Source organism: Petaurus breviceps, unplaced genomic scaffold, assembly GCF_028583685.1.
Source record: "Petaurus breviceps papuanus isolate PSGF00001 unplaced genomic scaffold, PetGlider_PUasm1.0 186, whole genome shotgun sequence".
NCBI lineage: Eukaryota > Metazoa > Chordata > Mammalia > Diprotodontia > Petauridae > Petaurus > Petaurus breviceps.
Window position 1 is genome coordinate 8,082,873 of NW_027185798.1, and position 27,856 is coordinate 8,110,728.

The 27,856-nt window shown below is 52.7% G+C and overlaps 3 protein-coding genes, 1 long non-coding RNA gene and 1 other non-coding gene across 5 annotated transcripts; 4 read left to right on the top strand and 1 right to left on the bottom strand.

Moving 5' to 3' along the window:
• Positions 1-2,404: 2,404 nt before the first annotated feature.
• On the top strand, positions 2,405-10,688 carry VPS37D (VPS37D subunit of ESCRT-I). Its single transcript, XM_069089483.1, has 4 exons — positions 2,405-2,545; positions 6,244-6,415; positions 7,756-7,838; positions 9,305-10,688. Exons 1-4 carry the CDS (start codon positions 2,405-2,407, stop codon positions 9,710-9,712), a joined length of 804 nt encoding a protein of 267 aa, XP_068945584.1. The 3' UTR covers positions 9,713-10,688.
• A 6,981-nt stretch (positions 10,689-17,669) lies between these two features.
• DNAJC30 (DnaJ heat shock protein family (Hsp40) member C30) lies at positions 17,670-18,311 on the bottom strand. Its single transcript, XM_069089144.1, has one exon. The coding sequence runs from the start codon at positions 18,309-18,311 to the stop codon at positions 17,670-17,672; it is 642 nt and encodes a 213-aa protein (XP_068945245.1).
• Positions 18,312-18,474: 163 nt separating this feature from the next.
• Positions 18,475-25,994, top strand: BUD23 (BUD23 rRNA methyltransferase and ribosome maturation factor). The gene is made up of 12 exons (XM_069089484.1): positions 18,475-18,621; positions 18,703-18,740; positions 19,097-19,192; positions 19,268-19,350; positions 19,444-19,540; positions 20,234-20,330; positions 20,450-20,500; positions 22,384-22,469; positions 22,747-22,792; positions 23,196-23,257; positions 24,995-25,084; positions 25,519-25,994. The coding sequence occupies exons 1-12, from the start codon at positions 18,481-18,483 to the stop codon at positions 25,571-25,573; spliced, it is 942 nt and encodes a 313-aa protein (XP_068945585.1). The 5' UTR covers positions 18,475-18,480; the 3' UTR covers positions 25,574-25,994.
• LOC138162375 (uncharacterized) lies at positions 20,507-21,886 on the top strand. Its single transcript, XR_011168618.1, has 2 exons — positions 20,507-21,193; positions 21,550-21,886. It is a non-coding gene; the product is annotated as an uncharacterized lncRNA (long non-coding RNA).
• Positions 23,798-23,929, top strand: LOC138162977 (small Cajal body-specific RNA 20). Its single transcript, XR_011168775.1, has one exon. It is a non-coding gene; the product is annotated as a small Cajal body-specific RNA 20 (non-coding RNA).
• Positions 25,995-27,856: the final 1,862 nt, after the last annotated feature.

Sequence of the window (27,856 nt, forward strand, 5' to 3'; positions counted from 1 at the left end):
GGAATATCATCCTTCCTCTAGACCAGGGTCAGTCAAGCAAGGACAGGGTTTGGAGAGGAAAAAGAACATGGAAGAAGGGATAGAGATCTGGAGAGGGGGGAAGAGACAAAGATGTGGAAGGAGGGTTCAAGAAGCTTCACCGACTCCCCTTTGTCCTTAAAATAAAATAGCAGTTCTGATTGGCTTTTAAGAGCCCTTCACTGTGGGGCTCCAGTCTCTCCTCTCAAGCCAATCACCAGCATTATTTCCCTCCTTGCCCTCAAACTCTCAGCAAACTAGCCAACTGCTCCCCATCCACAACAATTCATCTCCCATCTCTGTACCTTTGCAAAACCGACTCCGGTGCCTTCAGTGCCCCCCTCCTCATTCTGTTTCCCAGAAACCTCAGCTTTCTTCAAGGTTTGGCTTGATGCCATCTCCTTCAAGATGCCTCCCCCCTTCCCTTACCTCCCCCCCCCCGTCCCATTGTTAGTAACCACCTTTTTCTCCAATGAATGATTTTGTATTTATTCTGTATGTATCTAACTGTAAATTGTATATCCCCCTCAGCAGAAAATAAGCAACTTGAAGGCAGGGATACTTTGAATCCCCAGTGCCTAGCCCAGTGTCTGACACACAGTACATGCTTAATCAAAGCTTTGTTGAGGGATTGACCTAGAGCTATAAGGAGAGACAGGCAATAGGGACATGAGGGGGGAAAGAGGGAATGGGACAGAGGGATAGACAAGGATGTGGAGGTTGTGGAATATCGGTGATGGGGCCAGAGACATGGAAGGAGAGGAACAGGTGCAAAGACATGGAGGGAAGAAGAGAGACAGAGAGGGAGGGGCCGGAACATGGAGCCAGATCCATATCCACCACACAAGGCATGGAGAACCCATAGCACTGTCTCAGCACTGCTTCCTGCCCTGAGCAGGGGTTTCCTTATCTTTCCTCCTGCTCTTCCTCTGAGAGCCACAACTGGTTGTGTTCTGTGCTGGATACTAATTCCAGAAAATCACACATGTGCCTTTCACAGACACATGCAGAGACTGGCCATACACAGCCATGAACAATAGCTGAAGTATATAGCCTTTGGGGGATAGGGAAGCATTGTCATTACTTCCAGATTTAGGGGTGAGAGCAGGATTAGTGTGGGAGCAGAGGGGTGCCTTACTCTAAGCAGTCCTCTCCAGACGGGCTCCCTGAAGGAGGTGGTGACCTCGGTTTTTTTTTTTTTTTTGGGAGGGAGGATGTCCTTGTCTGCCTGATTGCTTGCCTTGATTTATCTTTTGGGTAGCTAGGTGGCCCAGTGTATAAAGTGCTAGGCCCTGAGTCAGGAAGACCTGAGTTCAAATCACTTACTAGGTTCCTACAAGCAGTGTGACCCTGGGGAAGTCACAATCTCTTTTTTTGCGGTTCCTCAATTGTAAAATGAGGATAATAATAGCCCCTGCCTCCAAGGGTAGTTGGGAGGATCAGATGTTTGTAAAGTGACTTAGGTATACAATAGGTGCTCAATAAATGGTTGTTTCCTTTCTTGTCACTTGACTTGATCTTTCCGTGGTTCGTATTTCTTTCCGGACATTCCCACACCTGGCCTGAGAAGTCTGCTCTTTCTCTCCATCTGACTGTGGGCTCCCAAGGGACAAGGGCTCTCTCTTCCCTTCCTTCCTGCCTCCCGCCCCCCCTCTGAGATCACATTCCCGGGAGCACAGCGCTTTGCAGTGTCTAACACACAGTAGGTCCTTGATAAACTCTTCTTGACTAACTGGGACTGCCTCAAGGACCTCACGGTCAAAGGCTTCAAGGCAGACCATCTCCCGCAGGAGGGCCAGGGGCTCCCCAGGGACAGCTCGGGGTTTCTCTTCTTGCCCTGCCCCATCCCGCCCCCATCTAGAGCTCCCTTAGGGCAGAGGGGACCCCCAGCCTCAGCCCATTCTGGGGCGCAGGCATTCTTAGCGGCTGCTCAGCCCAGGGGCTCCCCGAGTGCACCAGCCCAGAGGCTTCCCCAGAGCCAAGGCTGTGTCCCCCCACGCAGACTAGAGCTGCCCAGGTTCCCCGTTGCCCATCGGACCAGGGACCGCTTCCTCAGTTTCCCCTTCTGTCTCCAGGCCGGGGGCGTGGTTGGCTGAGAAAGGCGGCTGTGGCCGGGGTCGGGGCTGGAGGCCATCGGCCGGGCGGCGGCGACGCTGCCGAGGGACGGTGGGGCCTCGGCGGTGCGGGGCGGGGATGGGGGCTCCTGGACCCCTGGGGCCGGGGAGGCCGGGGCGACCGGGGCGGCGGTTCCTTTAAGAGTGGCGGCAGCGCCCTCTGGCGGCCAGCCTGGGCTGCGGCCGATCCCGCGGCCGATCCCGGAGCCGGAGCCGGAGCCGGGGCCGGGCCTGGGGGCGGCGGCGGCGGCGGCGGCGGCGGCGGCGGCGGCATGTACCGGGCCCGGGCGGTGCGCGCGGGGCCGGACCCCGGGAGCCCCGGGGGCCGCTTCGGGATCCTCAGCACGGGCCAGCTCCGGGACCTGCTGCAGGACGAGCCCAAGCTGGACCGGATCGTGAGACTCAGCAGGAAGGTAGGTAGGAGCGGTGTAGACGGGGCGGGCCGTGTAGACGCGGCCGGCCCCGCCCCGCCCCGCCCTGCTCCGCCTCTGGGCCCGGGGCGGGGAGGGAGGCGCCCTGGGACCTGCCCCTGCCGGGGGTCCCCCCGGGGCTGGGGGCTGGGCGCTGGGGGGGCCGGGGCCAGGCCGGAGCTCGGGGCTGGGGGAGGGGGCCCCGAGAAAGGAGGCGCTGTGGTCTGGGGGGCCCCGCGGGGGGCGGCGGGCGGTGTGGCCGCGCCTAGTCGGGTCTCCCAGGCCGTGGGGGAGAGGACAGGTGTACATCCATCCTCCCCTGGCCCCGGGGGAGGGGCGGCTGGGCGCTCGGCTGGGGGCCGGAGGGGGCCGAACGGGAAGGCCCCAGGAGTCTGTGGGGACAGGACGGGAGGGGCGGGTGGGGGCATTGTGTAGGTGACAGAAGGGGAGGGGCCGGGGTGCTCCCTATACGGCAACGCACGGAGGGGTGGGCATGCCCTATAGAGGACAGAAGGGAAGGGGCGTGTGTGTGTTCTATAGGGGGCCAAAGAAGGAGGCGGTGTGTACATTCATGGGGGACAGAAGGGGAGGGGTGGGTGGGGGGGTGTGCATTCTGAAGGGGACAGAAGAGGAGAACATTTCTTATAGAGGACAGAAGGGAAGGTGTGTGTTCTATAGGAGGCTAAAGGAGCAGGAGAGGGTGGGTGGGTATGAACTCTGCAGGGGGCAAAGGGAGGGCATATCCTACGGTGGACTGGAGAAAAAGTGTCTGTGAGGGGGCTAGAAGAGAAGGAGGCGTGCAGTCTCTGGGGAATTGAAGGTATGTGCATTGCCTAGGGTTCAGAGAGGATCTATTCCATGGGGGCCAGAAGGGATGGGAATGTGCCAGGAGATTGAAAGGATATTTGGGGAGGCTGTGTGCATTTCATAGAGGTTAAAGGGCAGGATTGGTTTTCGTTCTATAGAGGAAGGTCTAAGGGTCTATAGGAGTTAGAAGGAGAAGGTGGGTGCAGTCTCTGGAGATAGAAGGGAGGGTATATAGCCTATAAAAGACAGAATGGGATCGAGGATCTATATTCCATAGGGGCCAGGCAGGTATATGTTTTAGTGGGAAAGCTGAGGAAAGATGTGTACATACATTGCAAAGAGGGCAGAAGGGAAGGGTTGTATGGTCTGTGGGAGACAGAAGAAATATATACATACAATCTATACATACACATAGATGTTCTTTCTGGTGATGTTCAGAAAGAGTGAAGTATTCTACAGGGGATGGAGGGAAAGGGGGTGTGTGCATTTTATGGGTTAATTGTGCAGGGGTGTGTGCATTGTAGGGGGGATCCGGAAGATTATTGTTTATAGGAGGCACAAAGTTAAAGCGTTATAACTTAATAGGCACAGAAAAGCATTCAGGAATAGAAGGGGAGGAGTGCATGGATCACTGGAGAAGGAGCGCAAAGCAGATACACTGTATCAAGGTTGGACACTTACTAATAATGTGATCATGGGCAAGTGTCTTGAACTTTCAATTTCTTCACCTGTAACAAGGAGATAATACTACTTGGGCTCCCTATATCACAGGGCTGCTGGGAGAAAAGCTTTGCTAACCTTACAAAAGCAGAAGGCACCTTAGAGTCCAACCCCCTCATTTAACAGATGAGGAAACTGAGGCCAAGGGGAGGGAAGAAATGATTTGCTCAGCATCACACAGGAAATGAGCGTCAGGGGTCAGATTTAAACCCAGGTGTTCTGACCTCAGAACTACTTTCTATATTATGCTGCCCCCTCTTATGTATGGGGACAGAAAAAGGAAGGGGAATGTGGGTACTGAGTGGATATACAGACACTTCAGCTCCCAGTGAAAGAAATATTATAGAAGGTAGAGAGGACTGTTCTGTGGCATGAATAAAATCTAGCACGTAGCCCCAAACTTTCCTGGTACAAAAGATCTCTCACTGTCAGTGATCACAGGCATCTCCTGCTCTGTGATTTGGAGTCAAAGGATGTATGTTCAACTCCAGTCTCTTGGGCAAGTAAATTTACCTCTCTGGGGCTCAGTTTCCTCATTTGTAAAACTAGATGAACTCTGAGGCCCTTTGCAACAGTAATGACGTGATCCTTTTGTTACAGAGGTGGGGTCTCTGGGTGTGAAATACGGCATACCCTTTAATTTCTCTCTGTAGTGGTTTTGCCTTATTTTCTTTGTTAGCTCACCTGGAAGGGGAGGTAGGGAGGTGGGAAGGATATATCTGGAGATGACTCCAGTACAAATACAAGGGGCATCAGCAAGACAAACAAAAAAACCCCACACAGACAATTCCCTGGTAAAAGTTTTAGTCCAGTGGCCCACCTAGTTGGGCTCATCACTCCTAGCCAACTGCACATTCTCTTAACTGCCTCATTGCCCTGTGGACAGAGCCGAGGCAAGTGTGTAACAGAGATCCCCAATGGGAAATTGGGCCTTGTTCCCTCTGACCTTTGACTTCTGCCTGGGCAGTTTCCCGGCACTCAGTCTGGACACCCTTGTGTTTGTTTTGTTGTTTAACTTCTCATTGCTCTGGGGTTGTACCTCCCTGACCAGCCTTAGAAAACACAGTGTCCTGCCTGTAGTGCTTAACAAATCAAACTCTGGTACTGAGTAGCTAGTTACATGACCTTGGGGAAGTCACTTCCTTTTTCTAGTCTTCATCTGTGAATGGAGGATGCTGGTTTCCATCCCTGAACTCTGAGGTCTCTCTGTTTGAAAGCTCATTGATGCTGATTGCCAGCCTGCCTGTGACCCAGGGACAGAACTCTGACTAGAGGCAGACAGTGTAGGAAGACTTGCCTGCTGTGCCATGGGGCCCTCAAGGGTCTTTCCCACCCTTTGCCTACCCCCATCTGAGCCATCTGTCAGAGCCCAGCACTTGCAGAAAGGGTGCCCCTTTCTTCCAGCTATAAAACTGAATGAACTCTGGGGGTGTGGCGTTTGCTGAATCCTGACCTCAGAGGTCATCTAGTTCAGTCCCTTCCTTTTATAGAGGAGCTAGCTATGGCCTGGAGAGGCAGGAGTCACACAGGAAATGAAAATAATAGCTTACTTTTTTTACATAATGCTTCGAAGTTTACAAAGTCCTTTTACATATGTTACCCTTTTTGATCCACACCTTAACCCTGTGAAATTCTCCCCATTTTGGGGGGCAGGTCCCCACATTTTTGGTGCAATACTCCCATTTTTTTGTGAAATAGAAGTTAAGTGATTTGCTCAAGGTCATACAATAGGTAAGTGAGGTGAGATTTGAACCCAGGCCTGCCTGACATCAAGTCAGGTGCTTTGTCTGCCATATTGTTTCTAAAGCTATGTCTTAGGATCTTCAGAAATCCTCTGATCCCCAGCCCAGTCCTCTTCGTTGTACTGCATTTGGGGTCTCTGGTGCTTAGCCTAGGGTCTGAACACTTAAGAAATGCTTGTTGCCTAAGATTACATAGTGGTCACAGGAAAATGAGAATATCATTTGTCTGCTGACACCTGGGAGTGAACCATACATGTGGTTGGGTTTGTCTTTCCATAGAATGAAAGCCTCTTGAGGGCAGGGACTATGGCTTCTCCTGCATTCTCTGAAGTCTGTTGTAGAACAGAGCTGAGCACACAGCAGAGGGGAACTTAATTAAAGAGGGGATGATGAATGGATGGATAGATGAATGGGTCACTTCTGTCTCCCTAGTTTCAGGGCCTACAACTGGAGCGGGAGGCATGCCTGGCCTCCAATTACACCTTGGCCAAGGAGAACCTGGCCCTTCGGCCTCGGCTGGAGATGGGCAAAGCTGCTTTGGCCATTAAGTACCAAGAGCTCCGGGAGCTGGTGGAGAGCTGTTGGGACAAACAGCAGAGGCTGGGTAAGTGTTGGCGTCTCTATCCAAGGAGCAGCCCCAAGCCTCCCTCTCCCCAAAGATCCCCACTGCTGGCCGTCAGGGGCATCCTCCCCCTCACCTCATTAAAGTCATTGATGGATTGGACACTGAAGGTGGAGGCTTGGCCCCTTTGAGCACATGAGGGATTAGCTTGGCATCATTTTGGAAAAGGTTGGAGCAAGGCCCTGAGAGGTTGGGCAGAATATGGGGGGCAGGGATGGGTAGGTAGTAAATATTGAAGGGAGGCAGATGGAGGTAAAGGGTCTGGAGCTTCAAGCCCCAAAGGGGAGGGCAAGGCTTTATAAGGGACCCTCCATGTCCAGGGGGGAGTGAGAAAGGCACTGATAGGGGAAGGGGAAAGGTCCCTTTTGGTCTTGGGTTGGCCCTGGGCCACTGGCCCTTCCTTTTCTTTTCTTTTTTTTTGGCTTAGGACCAAAGAGGAAGTCAGAGGGATGAGGGAGGGCATCCTCAAAGTGAAGGGCTTTGGGAATGAAGTCACTCAGACTCCCAGCCCTGGATCTTCAACACCCTCAAAATCCCCAAGTCAAGCCATGAAACAGCAGCCCTTCTCCCATTCTTTAACTTACAAGAGGTAGGGTGGTATAGTTCATGTAGCCAGGAAGACCTGCATTCAAGCCCTGCCTCTGCTCTGTCCTGGCTGTGTGACTCTGGGCAAGTCACTTCACCTGTTGGCGTCCTAGGCAGTTCTCTGAGGTTCAAAGAAGGTGCTAGCCAGCAAAGGTAGAGGGAAGTTCTTTTTCTGAGGGTTCCTATCTCAGTTAAATCACAGCTCCAAACCCCATCCCCATCCCTAACTCAGAAACTAGGTATTTGCTTCCTGACACTTGTTAGGTTTGTAAAGTCAAAGAAACACTAATAATAATACCAACAATAATCAGTAATAATAACTAAAATCTGTAGAGCATTCACTGTATGCCAGGCACTGTGCCAACCAGTCATTGTCTCACTTGGTTTTTACCACAACTCTGAGAGATAGGTGCTGTTATTAGTCTCATCTTACAGATGAGGAAACTGAGGCAAACTGAGGTGAAGTGACTTGCCCAGGGTCACAGAGATTTTGAGGCAGGATTTAAGGGCAGGGACTTGGCTTCTCCTCCCTTCTCTGAAGTATGTTGGGGAACAGGGCTGAGCACACAGGAAAGGGGTACCTGATATCTTCCTGACTTCAGGCTCAGAGCTCTGTGCACTCTGGGGCCCTCTAGCTGCCCCCTAGGCAGTGTGATGTGACTCCTGGGCTTAGGGGGCCTTGGTTCCCCCCAGGAGAAGGAAGGGGGCTAGTTAGATTCTGTCCCTGTGGTCCCCAGAGGTGAACGTGCAACGCTGGAACCCACAGTGTGCCCTGAACGGGCTCCGGGCAGAACTGGAGGAAGCCGAGCAGGAGGCCGAGGTGAGGAGGGGAGAGGGGTTGCTTTTCTTTTTCTTTTCTTTTTCTTTTTGGAGGGGGGAAGGCAGGGCAGTTGGGGTTAAGTGACTTGCCCAAGGTCCCATGGCTAGCTTTTGTGTTAAGTGTCTGAGGCCAGATTTGAACTCAGGTCCCTCCTGACTCCAGGGCTGGTGCTCTATTCACTGCGCCACCTAGCCTCCCCTTTTTCTTTTTCTTGTTACTATTTTAAAACGTATCCTGTTTTCGCTGCTGTCTTCCATTTTTCCATTTTACATCCATTTCTAAATATCTCCCTCCTCCTCCCTTGCTAGCTGAACCATCCCTTGTACCAAAGATTAAAACATAATGGGGGGGAGGGGGCAGCTAGGTGGCACAGTGAATAGAGCACTGGCCCTAGAGTCAGGAGGACCTGGGTTCAGATCCAGCCTCAGACACTTAACACACACACACACACACACACACACACACACACACAGCTGTGTGACCTTGGGCAAGTCACTTAACCCCAACTGCCCTCCAAAAAGCAAAAAAACAAAACAAAACAAAAACATAATGGGGGGGAAATTGACCCAAACTAAACCCAGTGGCTGTCTGACAGCATGTCCAGTACTCCACAGCCAGAAGGGAGGGCGGCACCTTTTTCTAAACTCTTCTGGACCAAGCTTGCTCCTTATAATCACACTGTGTGCGGTTGTGCTTGATTTTTATGGGTGTTTGAGTCGTGTTTTGTTTTACAGATTCTACTTGCCTCTGCATCACTTTTGATAAGTCTTCCCTTGCTTCTCTGAAATACACTGTCGTTCTTATGATGCCCCTCTTGATTTTGTTCATGTATCATGATTCACTCAGTCCTTCAGGGGGTTGCTTTAGTGAGACCTAGGAGAGAGGAGAAGGGGAGGAAGAGCAATGCGCCAGTGACTCCCTGGGCTCTCTCACTGTCCCGCCTCAGCTGTACAACCATACTGTTGGTCTGGCTCTCTTCCCCCCCCCCCCCCGCCCCCATCTCTGCTGCCTCTCTTCCCTCCTTTTTTCTCCTGATCCAAATTCTTCCAATCCTATGGCTCATGGCTCATCTCCTCTGTGGAGCCTCTCTTAGTGGCTATATTTACAGTTAACACTCATGAGACAACATTTGGCTGTTGTATGCCCTCCTACCTATGAATCTCATCGTGGACTCCCAAAGACCCCCTAGTTCAAGCCCCCCACTTTACAGAACTGCAGACGTTGTGACTGTGCCCCTCAGTGGGGCATCGGCAGAATCTGTGGTGTCATGACTGCCTACCACTCCCATGGTTCCCCTCTACTCCCCATCCCAGATAGCAAGGCTCTTCTGAGTGCAGAGGGGTGTGAGGTGGGCCTATACTGGGGCTGAGGTCCTCAGGATTTGCCCCTCCCTTGACTTTGTCTCTCAATTCCTCATGCTCCTTCCTCCCTCCCACAATGCTTTCTCTCCTTCCCTTGTGCCCCAGGAGCAGATGGAACAGCTGCTGCTTGGGGAGCGGAGTCTAGAGGCCTTCCTGCCAGCCTTCCAGCGGGGTCGCGCCCTGGCCCATCTGCGCCGGACCCAGGCCGAGAAGCTTCAGGAGCTGTTGCTAAAGCAGGAGAGGCCCCAACCCCCCCGCCCCCCCCCACCACCCTCACCCCCTCCTCCTGCAGCACCCACCAAACTTTTCCAGCTGCGCTATGCCTTGGCCCCCGCCACAGCAGCTCTGCTGCCCTCAGGAGTGGCCAGGGGCCTGCCTGCAGCACCCCGAAACCTCCCACCTCTGGACTCCCGCCCTGTCCTCCCCCCAGTCCAGGGCTCCCCCCTGCGCCTGCTAGGCCAGGCCTCCTTGCTGAGCCCCCGGCCCCCGCAGTCCGAACCCCCCCATCGGTAGGGTTTAGAAAGTGGCCCCCTTCTAGGAGGGCCCCCAGACAGACTTGGTACCAGGCTCCTACCACCACCATCCTTGAGGAGTGAGGTGTTGGAGGGGCAGGCTCCCCTTCCCCCAGGACTCCAGCAAGGTCCCTGCCCCTGGAGGCAGAGCCCAGGAAAAGGGGCTCCAGAAGATGAGACAGTGGGTAGGGGTGGGGGGGCAGGGGACTTTGCCCCCCAGCATTGAGGGAACTCTGCTATTTCTCTCTCCCTGGCTGGGGTGGGGGGAGGGTTTCAGGGCTGGCCAAAGCTTGCTTTTTCCCATGCCCCAAGAAGGGAGCATTCCCACATCTAGGCTTGCAGGGTGGGGGTGGGGGCATTTTCCACGATCCACCAGTAACCTGGGAAGGGGCCTCTCACTGGGCATGACGCCAAGGCAGCTGGAGATATCCTCAGATTTCTCCCTGGCCTCTTCCTTTCCTCCATCCCCTGGTTCCATTGTTGTGGCTGCCAGGAGGGCCTTCACCCAGGATGGCCAGGTAGCCCTTGGGACCACACGCTGTCCCCCTCCCTCCATAAACACATACACACACTCCAGGCCCTGGGCACCCCAGGCATGAAGGGGTGAGGGCATTGTGGCATTGGGGGGAGGGGGCGCTTCTGTCCAGCAACCAGAACGGGGCAAACCGGAATGCCCGGCAACGAGAACGCTCTGTCCTTTTCTGTCTTGTCTCTTTAGAATGGGACCCCCAAGAGGGCAGGGTCCTTGTCTTTGTGTGTTCTGTCTAGTGCCCTGCCCACCAGGCCCCTCAATAAACGTGATGGTGAAGATGCTGAGGCCAGCCTACTGAACACTGCATGCCTTCTCTCCATCCCCGCCTCCTCTGCTTGCACTGCCCTTCCCCTTCCTCTGTGCCTCACCGACTCTTACCTGCCCCCCCTCCAGTCCTACCTCTGCCATGAAGCCCACCAGGCAATAAAGTCTTTTTTTGTGTGCACTGCTTGCCCAGTTGGAAACAGAATGCAGAGGGTGTATGTGCCAGCCTGGGCTTGGCCAAAACTCCCCAGCTGGGCTCGGGAGAGGATTCCCCACTTCCTTTGGCACCAGCCCTGGGGCCCCGTGCACCTCATCACCTTGTTCAGTTGGGGCTGCTCTCCCTGGAGCTGGTCCAGCCTGACCAGGTCCCTTCCCATATTGACTGTCTTCTCCTCAAAGTGTGGAGGCTGGCCCCCGGACTGGACTTTTGCTCTGGTCTTTGACCATGTGGGGAGACATACCATGGAATCTGGAGGTTAGAGCCAGAAGAGCCCCAAGAGACCATCTAGTCCAACCCCCTTATTTTACAGAGGAGGAAACTGAAGCTGACAGGTGAAGTGGCTTTCCAGGGTCACCCAGGTGGGAAGTGGCCGAGCTCGGGCTCTTTGCCAATCCAGGACTCTTTTCACTGCATTCCTACTGCCCCTCATTGGCATGTAAGTCTGATTCTTTTCAGAATCAGCATCAAAGCCTGAGGCAGGCCTAGAGGAGGCCCCTAAGAGGCTGTGAGCTTGGACCAGGTCTCCAGTTAGTGTTATGTTACAGCTGAAAGGAACTGAGGATCACCTGATCTAGTGGCTCTTAACCTGGGTCTAGGAGCTTGGTTGTTTTTTTTTTTGAGACGGTTGCCCAGGCCGGGATTGCAGGCACCACTTACGGGCAGGTCCAACTCTCACCAGCACTAGAGCTCTGACCTGGGCCTTCCTTAGAGCAGACACCAAACTGACATAGCTCACTGCAGCTCAGAACCCGTCTACTGCCAGCCTTCACCTCTCCAGTAATAGGGACCAAAGGCATACCCCACCATGCCCAACTGTAAACGTTTCAAAAACATTTTTTGATAACTTTATTTTGATGTCATTGGTTTCCTTTATAATGCTGTGGATTTTGTGCATTTAAAGCCCTTCTTGAAAAGGGCTCTGGAAGCTTCAACAGACTGCCAAGGGGGCCTGTGGACCAGGACTAAGGACTATGGCCTATGGACCAGTTCTAGTCCAATCTCTTATTTTACAAAGGAAATGAGACCAGGAGAGAAGAGAATTACATAAGGTCATCAGACGCAAAGTGGCAGAGGCATGTTCTGAACCCAGTTCTTAAGTGCAGTGGTCTTCTGCCTACTGGGGTTAGGATGCACCCATGGGGTTATTCCGTTTGGGACCAAGCATCTTATGGGACCTGGAGCATCAGGCTGGAGGCAGGTAATTGAGTCTGTAGGGTTCTGAGTCAGCCTCCTTTCCCCCAGGACCTCAGAGGACCATCTGGTGGGCTGGAAGCAGGTTGGGGGAGGAGGCCATGATGTTCTCACCATGGGGACGGACCCTTGGGAGGGGCCGATGGCCTGCTAGGGAGAAGTGTTGCCATGGCAACTGGAGGGCCCTTGAAAAGCTTCATCATAGAAAGGATTGTGTGTGTGTATGTGTGTGTGTGTGGGGGCAATGATGACACTTGGTAGGTCCCTCAGTGACCCTCTTGTACTAAAGGGACTGTGGTTTGCAGTTTCCAAAGGTGCTGGTGCTGGTGGGAAAGGCGGGGCTCACCCCAGTGGGCTTGCCTCTCTGTAAGGAGGGAGAGAACCTTAGAGTTGGCTGGTTAATGAGAAACTTCATTAACTGAAGGCTCAGGATGTGACTCTGACTGGCAGTAGAAGGGGGAGGGGAAGCAGGTGACTGGCAGGCAGGAGGCAAGCTAGGCTAGGAAAACAGCTCTAGACCTGGGAACAAAGGGAGTGCTGAGGATGTGCTAGCCAGCACAGACACACACACACACACACACACACACACACACACACACACAGGTACCTATGCACGACGAGGGATAATAAGGAAATGCTTGGTTGTTTCGGGCCAAACCACTTCCACCGGAGCAAACCATTTCAGAAGTAGGGTGGGCCACCTCAGCTAATTCAGATTTTTCATCAATAAACCATGTCACGACATAGTAATCAACCTGCTTTGGTTGGAGAAGAGATCTGTCCCTGTTCAATGAGGCTCCATGGACCACTTACATATTTTTCTTGCTTTAAGAAAACCTGATAACTCTTTCCAAACCCAAAGGTATCAGTTACTTTGCTGAAGGATTCTTTGCTTTACATGAGATCTAACCACCAATGTATTCTTTTAACAGTCACTCTCCTCCCTAATGCTGTTTTTATAAAATAATACTGACATCAGCCTTTCCGGAATCCTTTTCTTGCACAAAATGAGGCATACTTGTGGCGCTGAAATAGACCAAAGATCTAGGTTCCCAGCCTTCCCAAGAGGCTAATTTTTAACTACTCCACAGCCTTGAGATGGGAGCCCTGAGCAGAGAGCGGAAGGAGGTGTGGCTCCCCTCCCCATCTGGGATGGAGGAGATAGCATGGCAGCCTCACCTAAGTGACCTAGACAGACTGTGCCTGTTGACTTCCTGGCTGAGGCTACATCACCAAGGCGGTCCTCACATGGTCTGGGGCATTAGGGCATTAGTTCAGTATTGAGCTTGGGACTCTTTCACGTAGATAGGGCAAGGGAGAAGCAGGATGTGACTAAGCCAAGATGATGATGGACACATCATATTAGGCCTGGAAGATGTGGCTGCTTGGTCTGGCTAGGCCACACAGCTTCCACTTTCCAAGACCCCAGAAGGAACTGTGGAGCTCCTGAATGTTCTCATTCTCCTAGATCAGAAGGAATTCCTAAGGCCAATGTCTTAGAAAAGCTGCTCTTGCAGCTGGGGGAAGGCAGCTTGTGAGGCCACCCTATTCAGTGGTACCCACCCAAACAGTGAGGAGGGTGGCGGTGGGGTGGGTGGAGGCAGGAATGAGCATGGTAGCCCTCTGCCTCCCAAAGCAAATGAATCCAGCTGTACTCTTTTAGTTAGTTAATAAAGATTTATTAGATGCCTTAGTGCCAGGAACTGTGCAAGATATCATGGATATAAATACAGAAACAAGGCAGTCTTTATCCTCAAGAAACGTGTACATCTTGAGGTGCAGGGAGGGTGAAGAGAGTCCTTGAACCAAAGCCTCCCACGGTTTAAGCCTCATCAATCATCCCCTCTCCCACCAATCTTTCCATATTAGTTTATCACCCCTTACAAAATAATAGGTCACATTTATATAACACGTTACGGTTAAGGATTTTTCTTTCATCACCCCCTGGATGTGTTGTGAGAAGTAGCATTGGCAATATTTCCCGCATTGGATAGGGTTAAAAGGCGGCCCAGTAAGGTTGGCTGAGTGGCCCAAGGTCGCACTTAAACCCGGGCTTCTGATGCTTGGTCTCACCAGTTCTCATGGTTGAAGAACTTGGCTAGGCTGGTCCTGGGACAGTATACAGGCCTTTCTGTCTCGGGAGGCAGAAGTCGATAGCACCCTTTATGGACTGTGGCCATACCCGCCAGAGACCCTGGAGGACAGCTTAGTGGAGAAGGGTCTGGAACATAAACACTGAACTGAACTGAAATGTATATTGGTCAGAGACATGGAAGTGAGAGCAAGTGGCTGAGTAGTAGGAAGGAAGGGGCGCTGCTTAGGGGCATGAATCGCCATTCTTTAAGCCTCCAGAGAAAGAATGGGGAGAATAAGCTTTGACTGGCTGACCTTGAAGGCACTGGGGAGTGGGGGGAGGGGGTGTTCAAAGACACTGGATGAATTGAAGAGAAACAAGGAATCTCCCTCCTTCATGCTCAGCTAGCTCTGAATCGCCTGGTCTAGAGTGTGGCAACATCGAGGAGATAGACTCCCTGAGGACATGGACCCTTCCTTTGCTCTTTTGATTCCAGCTCCCCAATGTTCTGGTCTGTCTTTTTCTCTTTGCTCTCATCCCATAACCCCTTACACAGGTCATTCTCCCTCCTCTTGCCTGGTCTGCTGAGGTGGCTTCCAGGATGGTCTCTTTGGACTCAGGCTGTCCCCCCTCTCTGCTTTGCAATCTGCACAGCTGCCAAATGGACATCCCTAATTAGTGCACATCTGCCACTGCTTCAGTCAAGAAACATCAGTGGCTTCCTGCTGTTCTTAGTATAAACCATACCCTCCTCTGGTATTGAAAGCCCTTACAGTCAGGCTTGGGCAGATCTTGCCAGGCTGGTCATGCCTCCCTCTCCCTCACTCTACCTCCAGCTGAATGAATCGACTTGTGGGCCTCAAAACATTCCGCCTCCCACCTCGGTACTTTTGCCCAAGTGAAGCCTCACACCTAGTGTGCTCTCCCCCCTCACCTCTCAAACCCTTTCACTGATCTGTTCAAACATCATCTCAAAAGGCCTTTCCCAGTTCCCCCAGCTGTCTCACCCCCCCCCCCCCCAATCACTGCATTTCTTTTGCACACAGCCCATATTTACTTTTCTAAATACATACTATATTCTGTAGAAGTCCTATGAGGTCAAAGAATGTCCATCACTTTTGTCTCTGAATCTCCAATAGCTGGGCCAGAGTTAACTGCTTGCTTGCTAAATGCTTATGGACTCATCGGACCTGCTGTTGAATGAGATCTCAACCAGGACACTAACAACACGAAGACAGATGCTTGGGGTCAGGGGGATCTCCTTTCTCCCTCTCTTTCCAAACCTAGTTTCAAGGGGGTGGGGGTGGGGTGCGATAGTGAGCCTAGGGCCTGGCCTATGCTACTGCTCAGGGCACTGTGAGGGAATTAGGTTTTAGTTTCTGGCCTTCTTCCCAAGCCACTGCTGGGGTAGAAGAGTCTGAGTGGCTAAAGGGTGGGCAGAGAGGCACCTGGCTCAACTTCTTGGGCTGCCCATAGGCTCCTAGGCACAGAAGGCTATAGGAAGCATCACCTAGAAACCTACAGATGGTGACGTTGGGAGCTGAGGCGAGTCCTTGACAAAACTGCTTTGGCAAAGGCCTTTGGGATTCAAAGAGAGAAGAGAAAGGCAGGGCGAGGTAGCAGAGGCAGCTTGGCTCCCAGGAGTGCTGTGGTCCCATTCTTAGGGGTAGCTTAGGTGCTAGGACTTATCTGACATCTCAGCGATTCTAATGTGTTTTGGAAAGAACACTGGAAAATCTCTGGGTCACAAGATCTGGCTCTGAGCTCTGACTCTGACACGCCCTGCTTGGGTGACCTTCCTTAGCCAGCTCTTCACCTTGTGACCCTGTATCCTCAGCTGTGAAACAGACTTGTGTGGCTCACTCGGATGGATGGGTGTGGGGAAAGGAATCTATAAACCTCTAAGGAGCTCTACGAAGGTCAGCCACTGCTGTCACCAATGACACTGAGCATGTGCCAGGAGCCTCTTACTGTACAGATTCCAGGCAGGGAATCTAGTGTGAGTGCCATGCTGAGGGGCAGCAGGGGGAAGGAGCAAGGAAGTTCCTTTCCTTAGGCCCTGGGGTCTTGCTAGTCCAGGGTAAAATTACATTCCCGTCACTCCAGCAACAAGGGACTAGGAAAAGGCACCAGGTCAAGACGGACCTTAATTTTCAAGTGTAAAGGGATTAGAAAGAAGAGAGTAATCCTATTGTGGAGAAATGTTTAAAGCAGCTAGAAAACTCAGTCCTTCTGGGCTTAGAAATACCTTCTAGAAGTCCCAGTTACCCAAATCCCACCTTACTGCTATCAGCTGAGTGACCCTGGCTGCCCACTGCTGGCTTCCTGGGCCAAGTTCTAACCTTTGCTGTTCTACATTTCAAGCTGTTTTAAGTAACTGTCATGCCATCATTGATCCCTACAGCTTCACAGGACTTACTGCCTGGCTGGTCCTCAGGCTGTGGGACAGGCACACAACACAGGAAGGACTTATCCAAAAAGACACCTAGTAAAGCAGATGCCAAGAGCTGTGAAGAAAATGAGGTATCGTGCTTTGAGATGGCTGGGATATTTAAAGGGTCAGGGCAGTCTGACACAAGAGAAAGAGCCTAGGGAAGCAGGTTTGTTCAGCGAATTTAAAAAGAAGCTCTGACCAGGCACAGAAGGAAAAGACAACTTCAAAGCCATGTTAAGTGTTAATCTCCTGGCCCAGGGAAACAGCTTTTTCAGGTGAAGCGCTGATGATTCTGCATTGCCACACCTCTTCACACAATGACAGATGCTCGAAGTTCATTTAACTGTATTTGAGATATGTTCCTCATTTTAAACCAAGCCCGGAATGGGTTGGCTTAAGCAACCTCAACAAAAACCTTCCCTCTGCTGCTTCTATGGGGCACAGCGAGTACTTCCCTCTGAATACCCTAGGCTTCTGAGATACCACACTGACCCTTCCCTGGCTCCTCATCCCTCTTCCAACCTCTTATGGAGGGAGTTCACCAAGGAAGGGTCTGACCTGGGCTACCTCTTAGTGCTCTCAGTCGCTCAAGGGCTTCCATCATCAGCTGTGAGCAGATGACTCCCAAATCTTTCTCTAGCCTTGACCTTCCTCCCAAGTCCATCAGTGCAGCTACCGACATCCCCCACTGTCTCAAACTCAGCAGTCATCTTTCCCTTAAATTTGCTCCTTCTCCTGACTCCACAACTCATCGGGGGCATCAGCCGATGTTCAGTCTTGCATGTTTAGAGCCCCGAGTTCCTTCTCCTTTGACTCTCACTCCCATCCCCACCGCCTAGGGCTACGGCATCTCCGGCGGCCCAGTTAAACTCCCAGGCTGAGCCCCCGGCTGGAGGCACCGTCCCTAACACCGGGCGTATCCACAGCCTGGCCCGCACCACCGGCCTTCCTCCCGAATCCCTCCACCTCTGCCCCGGGCGGGCTTCGTGCCATCTGTCCGGCGCCGGGGACAGACCTGCACAGTCAAGCAGCAGGCGCACGGTCTGAGCTCGGGAATACTTTATTGTGGCACACTGGCCCGACGGAAGTCCGCGTCCGCAAGAGAGGCCTCCCGGGCGGCAGGAAGCAGGGGCGCAGTGTCCCACGGGCCGTGTCCGGCTCCGGCTGGCCTCGGCCTGCATGTGGCCTGCGCTTTTTCCCGGGGTAGGACCTGGCTCCCCCCGGGGCCTCGGACAAGGCCCGGCTACTTGCTGCGGACCAGGCCTAGGAAGCCCAGGAAGATCAGCAGGCCCAGCACCAGGCTGTCGTTCCACTGGGGGCCGGCGCGCGCGCGCTCCTCTCGGTCCTTGTGCATAGCCTCCCGCCGCGCCCGCAGCCGCCGCTCGCGCTCCAGCTGCTCCCCGTAGTGCGCGCGGTAGAAGGCGTCGAAGTCGAACATGTGCTGGCCGCCGGGCGCCGGACGCGCGCGCTGGGGGCCAGAGGCAGCGTGTGTGCGCGCGGGCCGTGGTGGGCGCGCGCGCGCGTGCTCCGCGCCCAGCAGGCCGCGGTCGTACTGGCGGCGCAGAGTCGTGCTGCTCAGCACCATGTAGGCCTGGCTGATGCGCGTGAAGCGCTCCGCCGCCTCCATGCTGCCCGCGTTGCGGTCGGGGTGGTAGAGGAAGCTCTGCCGGTAGTAGGCTGCCTTGATCTGTGCCTGCGTGGCGGTGACCGGGACGTCCAGCAAGTCGTACAGCGCCGTGCGCGAGTACTGGGAAGAGCCATCGCTTGCCTGGTCCTTCCCAGCCCAGGAGCCGCCGCTGCCGCCAGCAGCGGAGCTAGCCCGGGCCCCCTTTCGCCCGGCGGGCCGCAACAGCGGGGACCACCGCCGGCCGGCAAGGGCTGCCATCTTGCGCGGGGCGGGGAGAGGGGGAAAGGGTGGAGACGGAAGGGCCGGCCAATGAGACGGGGCGGGGTGCCTGACGAACCCTCCTCGGGGCCAATCGCTGAGAGGAGGAAGACGGGACAGAGGAGGGGGCGGGGCCAGAACGGGAGCCCCGTGCGCCTGCGCGCGCGGGATGATGACGCGACACAGCGCTGAGGAGGCGGTTGGTTCCGAGCGGCGGCGCCTGGAAGAAACGCCGCGTTTAGGAGACTTCCGGAGTGCAGTCATGGCGTGCAGCGGCCGGAGGCCGGAGCACCGCGGTCCCCCCGAGCTGGTGAGGCTTCTCTCCCTCCTTTCCCTGTGAGCCCCGGCCCCGCCTCCTCCTCTCACTGCCGCCCTCTCTCTCCCCCTACAGTTTTACAACGAGGACGAGGCCCGGAAGTACACTCACAAGTAAGAGTCGGCCCGGGCAGGTGGGAGGGGGGGGGGGGGGTTTCCTGGGAGTTTGGGGATGGTTGGGGGCCTGGCGTCAGGAAGAGCGGGGTGCAAATGCGCGGCCAGCCGCCACGGCGCGGCCTGCCTTGGTTTCCTTAACTGTAAAATAGGCACAAGGACAGCCCTTGCCCCCAGGGTCGTGCAGGCCGTGTTGTGGTGCTGGGGGCGCTTTTTCCCCTCTCCTGGCGGAGCAGGGTGCGGGCCCTGAGGAAGGGGGTCCCGGGATGCTCCAGTGGGGCCCGGAGGAGGGGCCGGGTCCTGGCGCAAGCCGCGGGGAGCTACCCCTCGGCCCAGTCCCGGCTCTCCCCTTCCAGCTCGCGGATGATCGAGATCCAGACGCAGATGTCGGAGCGGGCCGTGGAGCTCCTCAGCCTGCCCGAGGACCGGCCTTGCCTGCTCCTGGACGTGGGGTGAGTGCGGGACCTTTGGGGCTGGGGGCAGGCCGTGTCACCCCTGCCCTGACCCCCGTCCCTTCTCCCTTCTAGCTGCGGCTCCGGGCTCAGCGGGGACTCTGTGTCGGAGCAGGGGCACCACTGGGTGGGCATCGACATCAGCGCGGCCATGCTGGGTGAGCGCGGCTGGGGGCGGGTGTGTGAGTGGGGCAGCGGAGCCCCCTCCTCTAGGGACCCCTTCTCTAATGCCATGGTTTGTGCACAACTAGATGTGGCCCTGGACCGGGAGGTGGAAGGAGACCTGCTTCAGGGGGATGTGGGTCAGGGCATCCCCTTCAGGGCCGGCTCGTTTGATGGCTGCATTAGGTAAGGGAGCCCTGTGTTCTGGGGGCTCTGAGATCCCACACCCCGCTGTGTTTGGATGTGGTGTGTGCACATGGGTATAGATGGGGAGAGTGGCAAAAATCAGTACAGACTGAGAAGGCTGAGCTGAATGGAATGTAACCTTATTCTTTCATCCTGGGTTGGAGTGGGAAATGGGGAGATATCTGAGGGGGCTGTTCAGAGGTGGGTCTTGGCAAGGGTGCTAAGTCACTCTTCCCCATTAGGGAGGACCTCCTGGGGAGAGAATTATAAGAGAGTATGGAGAAGAAAGCTCATTGGAAGGACGTTTCAAGGAGGGAGGGTTGCTTATTTAAAAACTCAAGTGCATCCTTGTCTAATCATGAATTTTTACTTAAAAAGCAATTCAGGCAAAGGCGGGACTGTCTAGGGTCTCAAAAGAAAAACAATTTGAGCAGGTTTGAATCAATTCACTGTAGAAGGGAGCAGAAAGATTGGCTAAAGTAGAGGTTGAGAAAATGTATCTTGGTGCCTGCAGGAAGGTGCTGGTGACCTTTGTGGACATTCTTGGGTTAGTGGTGGAAATGGAATGAGTCCAAGGTGAGAGGAAGCAGGAGCCCTGAGACATGGGAGGTGATGGGAGTTTTGGAGCTGGGGGTCAGGCAGGCATGCTAGGCTTGGCTGAGCTCCTGAAGAGGCTTTGGGCCCTTTCTTTAGCATATCTGCTGTGCAGTGGCTCTGCAATGCCGACCAGAAGACTCACAACCCTGCCAAGCGCCTGCACCGATTTTTTTCTTCCCTTTATTCTGCTCTGGTGAGTACGAGATCTCCCCAGCTTTTTCTAGTGGCTTTTGGGTCCTCCGCTGTTCCAGGTAGCTATATTGGTTGCTTCAGGGGCCTGGCCAGACGCTAACAGTGTCCATTCTCCTGCAGGCCCGAGGAGCTCGAGCTGTCCTGCAGCTGTATCCTGAGAATGCTGAGCAGGTTAGTCTTCCTGGAGGGGAGCAGGCTATTGAGTCTTGGTCCAAACTATTGGCATTTAAGAGTTGGAAGAGGGACCTTAGAGGCCATCGCTTCCAGTCTGTTCCTGGAAAGGAAACCCTCTATATGGGAACATCTTTATTTTCACGAGTACATACTTTACAAAACTCCATTATTCTAAGAACGGCCCCATAGGCTTTGATGGGTCTCCAAAAGAAAAAAAAAAGTTGAGAGCCTTTTCTCTAAGGATTAGGAATTTTTCCGTTACACCATGCCTGAATTAGAAATAGTGATGGGATTAAGGTTAGGAAAGTGTACACACTTCTGTCAACCAAGCATCTGGTGCTTTGTGTCTGACAAGAAGACATTGGCCCCTTTTCCAGAGTCCAGATTGGGACTTGAAACTATCAAGAACATTGATTTCTACAATAGTTCTACAAGAGCATCCTTCCCTAAAGGGGAAGTGGGCCCCAAAGATCTTTAATAGGAGAGGAGTGACTTCAGGTCTGTTTTGTCATGATGGACTGTGGACTTAATTTCTTGTTGTAGGATGGGAGGTTTGATTTTACTGTAAGGGGCCTCAGACCATTGGTGGCTCTTCTGGAGCTCTTGGAATAATTGAGATTGTTTTTTGGTCTAGATTTAGGGCTTCCCTGGCATAGGGAATTCCCACTGAGGAAACTCCTCCCAGTGCAGGTTGGTAGCTGTTCTCATAACCCCCATAAACTTAAGTTGTCCAAGTCATTTTCAGGTTGTAAACTTGTCTATGGTCACATAGTTTAAAAATTAAGCAGGTAAACCATTGTGGAAAGCAATCTGGAATTATGCCCAAAGGGTTATAAGTAATTTCATACCCTTTGACCCAGCAATACCATTTCTAGGGTTATATCCTAAAGAGATCATAGAAGTGGGAAAAAGACCCATATGTACAAAAATATTTATAGCAGCTCTTTTTGTGGTTGCAAAGAATTGGAAATTAAGGGGATACCCATCAATTGGGGAATGGCTGAGCAAGTTGTGGTATATGCATGTTATGGAATACTATTGTGCAGTAAGAAACGAGGAGCAGATGGACTTCATGTTTACCTGGAGAGGCCTAAAAGAACTGATGCTGAGTGAGAAGAGTAGAGCCAGGAGGAATTTGTACACAATTACAGACACAACGTATGTGTGACGACCAACTTTGATAAACTGGACTCTTCTCAGCAATGTAGAGCCATAAGTCAACCCCCAAAGACTCATGATGGAGAGAGATGTTTACATCCAGAGAAAGAACTGAGATTGAACCCAGATTGAAGCAAGCTACTGCTCTTTTTCGTTTTCTTGTTTGGTTTTGTTTCCTCTTTCCCATTCTTCGTTCCATTTATTACAATCTTTCTTTATAACCTGACTAATGGCTAATGTGAAATTATTTGCAGATACTATACTTGAATGTATGCTGCCGTGGGTGGGGGGAGGGGGGTAGGCCGTAATATTCCCAACGGACGGATTGTGGTAATGAATCTTGTAAACTAAAAGTAAAAAAATTAATGAAGACCAAAAAAAAAAAAAATTAAGCAGGTAAACAGTTATTAAGTGTTTTTTTTTGTTTGTTTTGTTTTCTTTGCACCAGACACCTGGTAAGGTGCAGAGAAGAAAGGCAAAGAATGAAACTGCTCCTCGTTCTAAAACTCATTCCTATTCCATGACTCCTTCAGGGCTCTGAGCTGGGAGTGCAACTTGGGAAGACGATCTTTTCTCTCTCTTTGTTTCCACTACTCAGATTTGGAGCAGTCCAGAGGAATCTCTGATGGTCCGCAATGGCTTCAAGAAAGACTTATGGGGGGGCCAGTTGTACCTACCCCATTCTTGAACCTAATCCCTAGTGTTTCTTTCTCTGGCCTCAGTTGGAACTGATCACAGCTCAGGCAATGAAGGCTGGTTTCACTGGAGGTATGGTTGTGGACTTCCCCAACAGTACTAAAGCTAAGAAGTAAGTCTGGGGTTGTCATCTTGCCCTTGGTATGGGAGGTTTGAGAGAAATTCTGCCGGACAGAAGGGCGCACGCTGCTGATAGCATTTTGCACAGCTTGACACTGCCAAGGAGTGGAGAGTGGAGGGAGGTGCCTGGTGCTGGGGTCAGACTGTGGCATGGCCCCTCCGTTTTGGTGCAGTGTCCCTTTCCTTGCCCCCAATTGCAAATAAAGCTCTTAAGGGAATTTAAGGGAAGATGATGGCACTTCTTCAAGATTGTCTTCTATCCTATTCAGGTTTTTCCTCTGTCTATTTGCTGGTCCTTCAGGTGTGTTGCCCAAGGTAAGGACGTATCTTTTGGCTGAGAGTGCATGGAGGATTGCTGCATTTACTCTCTGAGGGAAGGGGACAGGGTTGTAGCTTGTAAATCAGGGGAGGAAGCTTGTTTAGTGCCCACAACGTCTGTCAGAGCCTGAGCCCAGCCTCTGCTCCCTAAGTGGCCTTTAAAGTATAGCCCTTTAAAATGTGGGGAGGCGTTGTACTCTGTTGTATCAGACTCATCTCTAGTTACCCTAAATAAGTCAAAACCTGTTAACCTCAGTTGGTTTTGCTCTGTGTCTGGGGCAGGAGACAGAGAGAGAATGTGTGTGTTTTTTTCTCTGTTGGCTTGCTGTGTATGTTCCCAGGTCAGTATCCTTACCACTACAGTGCATTCACTGCCTTCTGACCCTGACTGTTCTTGCAGGGCCTGGGCACTGAGTGTGGAGATGGGCAAGAGGTGAAAGAATCCAAGTTTTCCAATGAAAGGTAAAGAAACTTCTGCCCCGGCCTGATTCCTGCATGACTTGGTAAATGCCCAGGGAGAAAGAGGGGGTTCAGTTTGGAGAGCTCTGACTATACAGTCAGAAACCCCAAGCAGGGTGGAGGAGGAAGGCCTCTTTGGGGCAGGGAGCTTGGAGGGATGGCAGGATTGCCCTGTCCTCCCCACGTGTTACTCTAAACAGAGGTAGTGTTGTTAAAAGTCAGCAGGACCCTGCACCAACTCCCCATTTTAACTGCCCTCAGTTGCTGCCCCTTATAACTAGGGATAGCTCAGGCTCTTGGGTACAACTAGACACTTTGTGTGTTTCCATTCACGTTTACATGGCAGCTTGGTCAAGGAGCCTTTTAAGGTCTTTTCTGGTGAGACACAAAGACAGGAATCAGTAACTGCTAAGTATAATAATCAGGCCCAGCTAAGGAAAGGAAGATGAGAGCAGAGGTTTGGAGCAAGTGAGGGGAGTGAGGGATTTTGTGATGTGAAGCTTGGCTGTGTGATTCAGGCCCCAGCTTGGTGGGTGGTGGCAGCGTCTCTCAGCCGCGGGGCTGCTTGGATGTTTTCCTTCCGCGGCCAGGGCAAGGGACCAAGAGCATCACTGGAGGACTGTCGTCGGGGCTGCCTGCAGCTAAGGTTGCCGCGTTTTCCTGCCTCAGACACTTGTGTGCCTATGAGTTGCTGACTGAATACTGACTGGGGCAAACAAGCAGGGAAGGATGAGGGTGTTGCCCTGACCAGACTGGGAATTTTGGGGTAACATGGAACCTGGGCTAAACAGAAGAGCTACCCCAGCCCTCTAGACTGTCAGGGGAGTGTGAGTCTGTCGGAGCTCAAGGGATTTTAGAGAGCATGCAATGCTAGTGAAACCGAGGCCGGGGAGGGTGGGGAGTGCTCAGGCGACATAGCTTGGTGGCCAAGTCTAGACTAAGCCAGAACTGTGGACTCCCAGTCAAATGTTAGTTTCTCTTGGTCCCAACTTTTAATAGCTTTTCCAAAGTCTGGGTTATTTTCTTAAAATTTAAGCAGCAGCCCTCTAGATAGTAATTATTTTATATCATTATGTAATTATGTCACATTCGAGCCAATCCAGTGACTTGCAGGTCCCAGCAGTGAGTCACCGGCCACCTACAGAAGTGCTGTCTGTGGCACCATCGTCTCTGCTTGAAGTGGGGGCTCCTGGCATTCGGCCCCTTTTTGCCCTGGGGGGGAACAAGTGGTTGTCTGCTAACCACAGGTGCCCATAGTTCCAGAGTGGCTGAAATGCTAGGATGATCTCTGCAGTACCTGGTACCATTTAATAGATAATGAATGAGAGTGTCTGAGGAGACAGGAAGACAGGAGGGTGCCTGATCTCAAGGGACTTAATAATTTTGCAGTGGAGATGAGATGTGGGCAAAGGTAAGGTAAATATAATAAACATGAGCACGCTGAGGAGCTCCCCAGGCTCAGATGAGGAGTGAGAGCAGCTTCATGGAGGAGATGGCCTTGGAATTGGCTTGAGGAGGGGGTGGCTGGCAGCATGACCTGCCAGGAGATACCTCTGGGGGTGGGGTTCCTTCTGGACAACTCCCAGTCCTGCTGGTGAGAGCAGTGGCTGCATTGTGTAAAGTGCTCCCTTAGCACCTGGAGGAGAATCGGAGGGATCATTGATGGGGTGGGAGAGAGGGCGAGCTCAGCTGGAGGCAGTGTGTTCTTTTCACAAGCTCACAATTCCTCCTTTTCCACAGGATCCGGTATAAGATGGTAAAGGGGAAGTCTGTGAAGAAGAGCCGAGACTGGATCCTGGAGAAGAAGGAACGGCGGCGAAGGCAGGGCAAGTGAGTGCACTGACGATGTCCTCCTGGGCCACTGCCATGCCGTGTTGTGTGCTTTGGAGCTGAGAAATAGAGGCTGAAAAAGCCCCTTCCCAGAGTAGATCCCTGCAAGTGGAGGTGGATTAGCTATTTTCAAGTCCTAGGAACGAATCTTAAAATATGCCCAGGCCAGGTGGGGAATTTGGGGACGTTGCCCACTTCCTCCCCCAGCATTTGCCTGTACTCGCCGTCCCCAATCCTGATTACAGAGCCCCCTCACAAGCAGAATGTGACTAAAGTACGAATGAGAGGGAGTATTTCCTTGTCTAGGTCAGTACATGGCTTGCCCGTCCTGGACCTTGGATCTGCTGCTTTGGCCTTACTCTGTTCTCTGGCTTGTGTCAACCTGACCCCTGAGGAACTGCCTTTCTGACAGCCTCTTTCTATCCTTCCCATAGGGAGGTTCGAGCTGATACATGTTACACTGGCCGCAAGCGGAGGCCCCACTTTTGAGCAGCTCCTCGAGTCCTTCAGAGCTCTCTCTCTTTGCTATTTGGGCAGCTCCAGCTTGTCTCCTGTTTGTCTGCCACAGTCCAGCCTTGGCTGTAGCCCATCCTGCTGCTGTCCATCTCCCAGGAGAATAAGTCAGAGCTGTCTGTTGGTTCCTGTGGCCACAGAGCTGGCCCCTGGGGTTTGCAGCACTCCATTTGTGCCTTAACTTTGCAGACTCGGGATCGTCATGAACTCTAGGTTCTCCGGAAGGGGCAGATTTGATCGGAGGCCTTGGGGGAGCAAAAACAGGGTGAGGCCTGTGCCCGTCCTGCTCCTGTTCTAAGTGACATCATGGGCATGGGGCAGGGCCCTCCAAAAAAAGACTTTAGAGTATATCATCCTATTGTTGAATAAAGTAAAACTTGGGAAAAGTGGAATAGTCAAGAGTTGACATTGTACTTAATGTACGTGATGTGACCGCTTTCCATTTCACTGATGACTACAGCTGGGCCCAGAATCTTGGGCTCAGAGATGGAGAGTTGGAAGGACCCTGAGGGCCTTGTTGTCCAGCCCTCTCATATACAGATGAGGAAACTGCAGCCCCAGGACAGTCTGTGACTTGCCCCAGGTCACGCAGTTGGTCATCGGGAGCATCGGATTGACTCCGCTGGGTTCTGCCATCCTGCTTCTTGCTAAGTAGTGAGAGCCAATGAAACCAAAGAGAAAAGGGATGAGGACTCAGTGTGGGACAGGCCAGAAAGGGTAGTTAAAATCCTGGCTAAGGTACCTAGAGCAGTCGCTTCAGCCTGTCCCTTCCCAGCTGGTGCTTGGTAGAGGACCCCTTGTGGGGGGGAGGGATGTGGAGAGTCCAAGCCCCTTCCCTTGTGAGGCTGCTCCTGTTGACTTGAAATCTAGCAACAGCTCCAGGAAGCACTGGACTGGTTTGTAGTGAGGGACCAGGGTTCAGATTGTGCTGTGTGTCAGGCACTGGGATAAGAGCAAAGCTGAGAAGAGATGCTGAAGTCTTGCTCTTCTGTGTTTTGGGGGGAAAGATGTTAGTGGGAAGTTCTCCCTGTAGCTCCAAGTTGGAGGAGTTTAAAAAGGAGATGGGCACTTGATCTGGCTTCTCGCCCATTTTCATTCCTCTTGCTTGGCAGAGGTCCCACATCTGATTTATTGATGCTCTCTTTTCAGGGGTGCCAGGGTTCTGGGGCTAGTGAGCAGGGTGTCATCTGCTACCTTCATACCGTGTCTCTGAGTGCAGTAACTGATTATGGGGGAAAGTATGAAAGGGGGATATGGAGGGCTTTCTGGTTCCATTTGCTATAGTCACTGGGCTCAGATGGGACTCTCAACTGACTTAAGGGGAGAAAGCCAAAATCAAGGGAAAATTGATGCAGGATAAATGACAAGTGTCAGGAGATTGGCCTTGGGTTATTCTCCAAAGTGAGGAATTGAAGATGACCCCACACAGGTTTTTGCCCCTCCCTCTCCCTCTCCCTCAGGATGCGTGTGAAATTTACTTGGCTGTATCTCAATGTGTTTAATGAGATGGAATCACTTCTGTGTTGGTTCTTACACAATCCTCAGTGAGGACAGACATCACTTGCAGTTACAAGATCCTAAAAAGCAAAACCATATCCTTACATCTGTAGTCAGTGAGAAAAGGGAGGGATGGAGCTCTAAAGACCAGGGGCTAGTTAGCTCTACTACATGAATGCAGAATGATGATTTGGAGGAGCTGGGCGAAGGAAGGGCCCTTTGTGGCCATTAGCCTGACCTGTCTCGGAGACAATCTGGGCCAAAGCTCAGAGCTGGCAGCAGGTCACTCTGGCTGGAATGTGGACTTTGGAGGGAGTCAGTTTCTTGAGCAAGGGAATGACATTGGCCATGCTCTAGGAATGTCAGTTTAGCAGCTTTGTGAGAGGGGTTGGAGCAGGGAGGATGTGAAGAAGGGGACATTTAGGAAGGTGTTGCAATTCCTGAGATGAGAGATGAGGGCTTGACCCAGCCTGGGGAGGTGCCTCATTGTGTAGATGGAATGGCCCTGATTGGCCTCTGGTGGGGGGTGAGAGGGCCAAGAACTGTGGATGATACCGAGTTTGGGAGAGAGGAGGCCTGGGTACCAGCATGACCTTGGTGAAGTCATTTTTGTGGACCTTCCTTTGCCTATAAGATGAGGCGATTGGACTAGATGAGGTCCCTCCAACTTAGCCTTAGTTTGCTTTTCTGTCCTCCACAAAGGGTCCTGCATCTTCCTCTTTGTGACTGCCCTCCCAGCAGGAAAGGGGTGGGGAAGGGGTC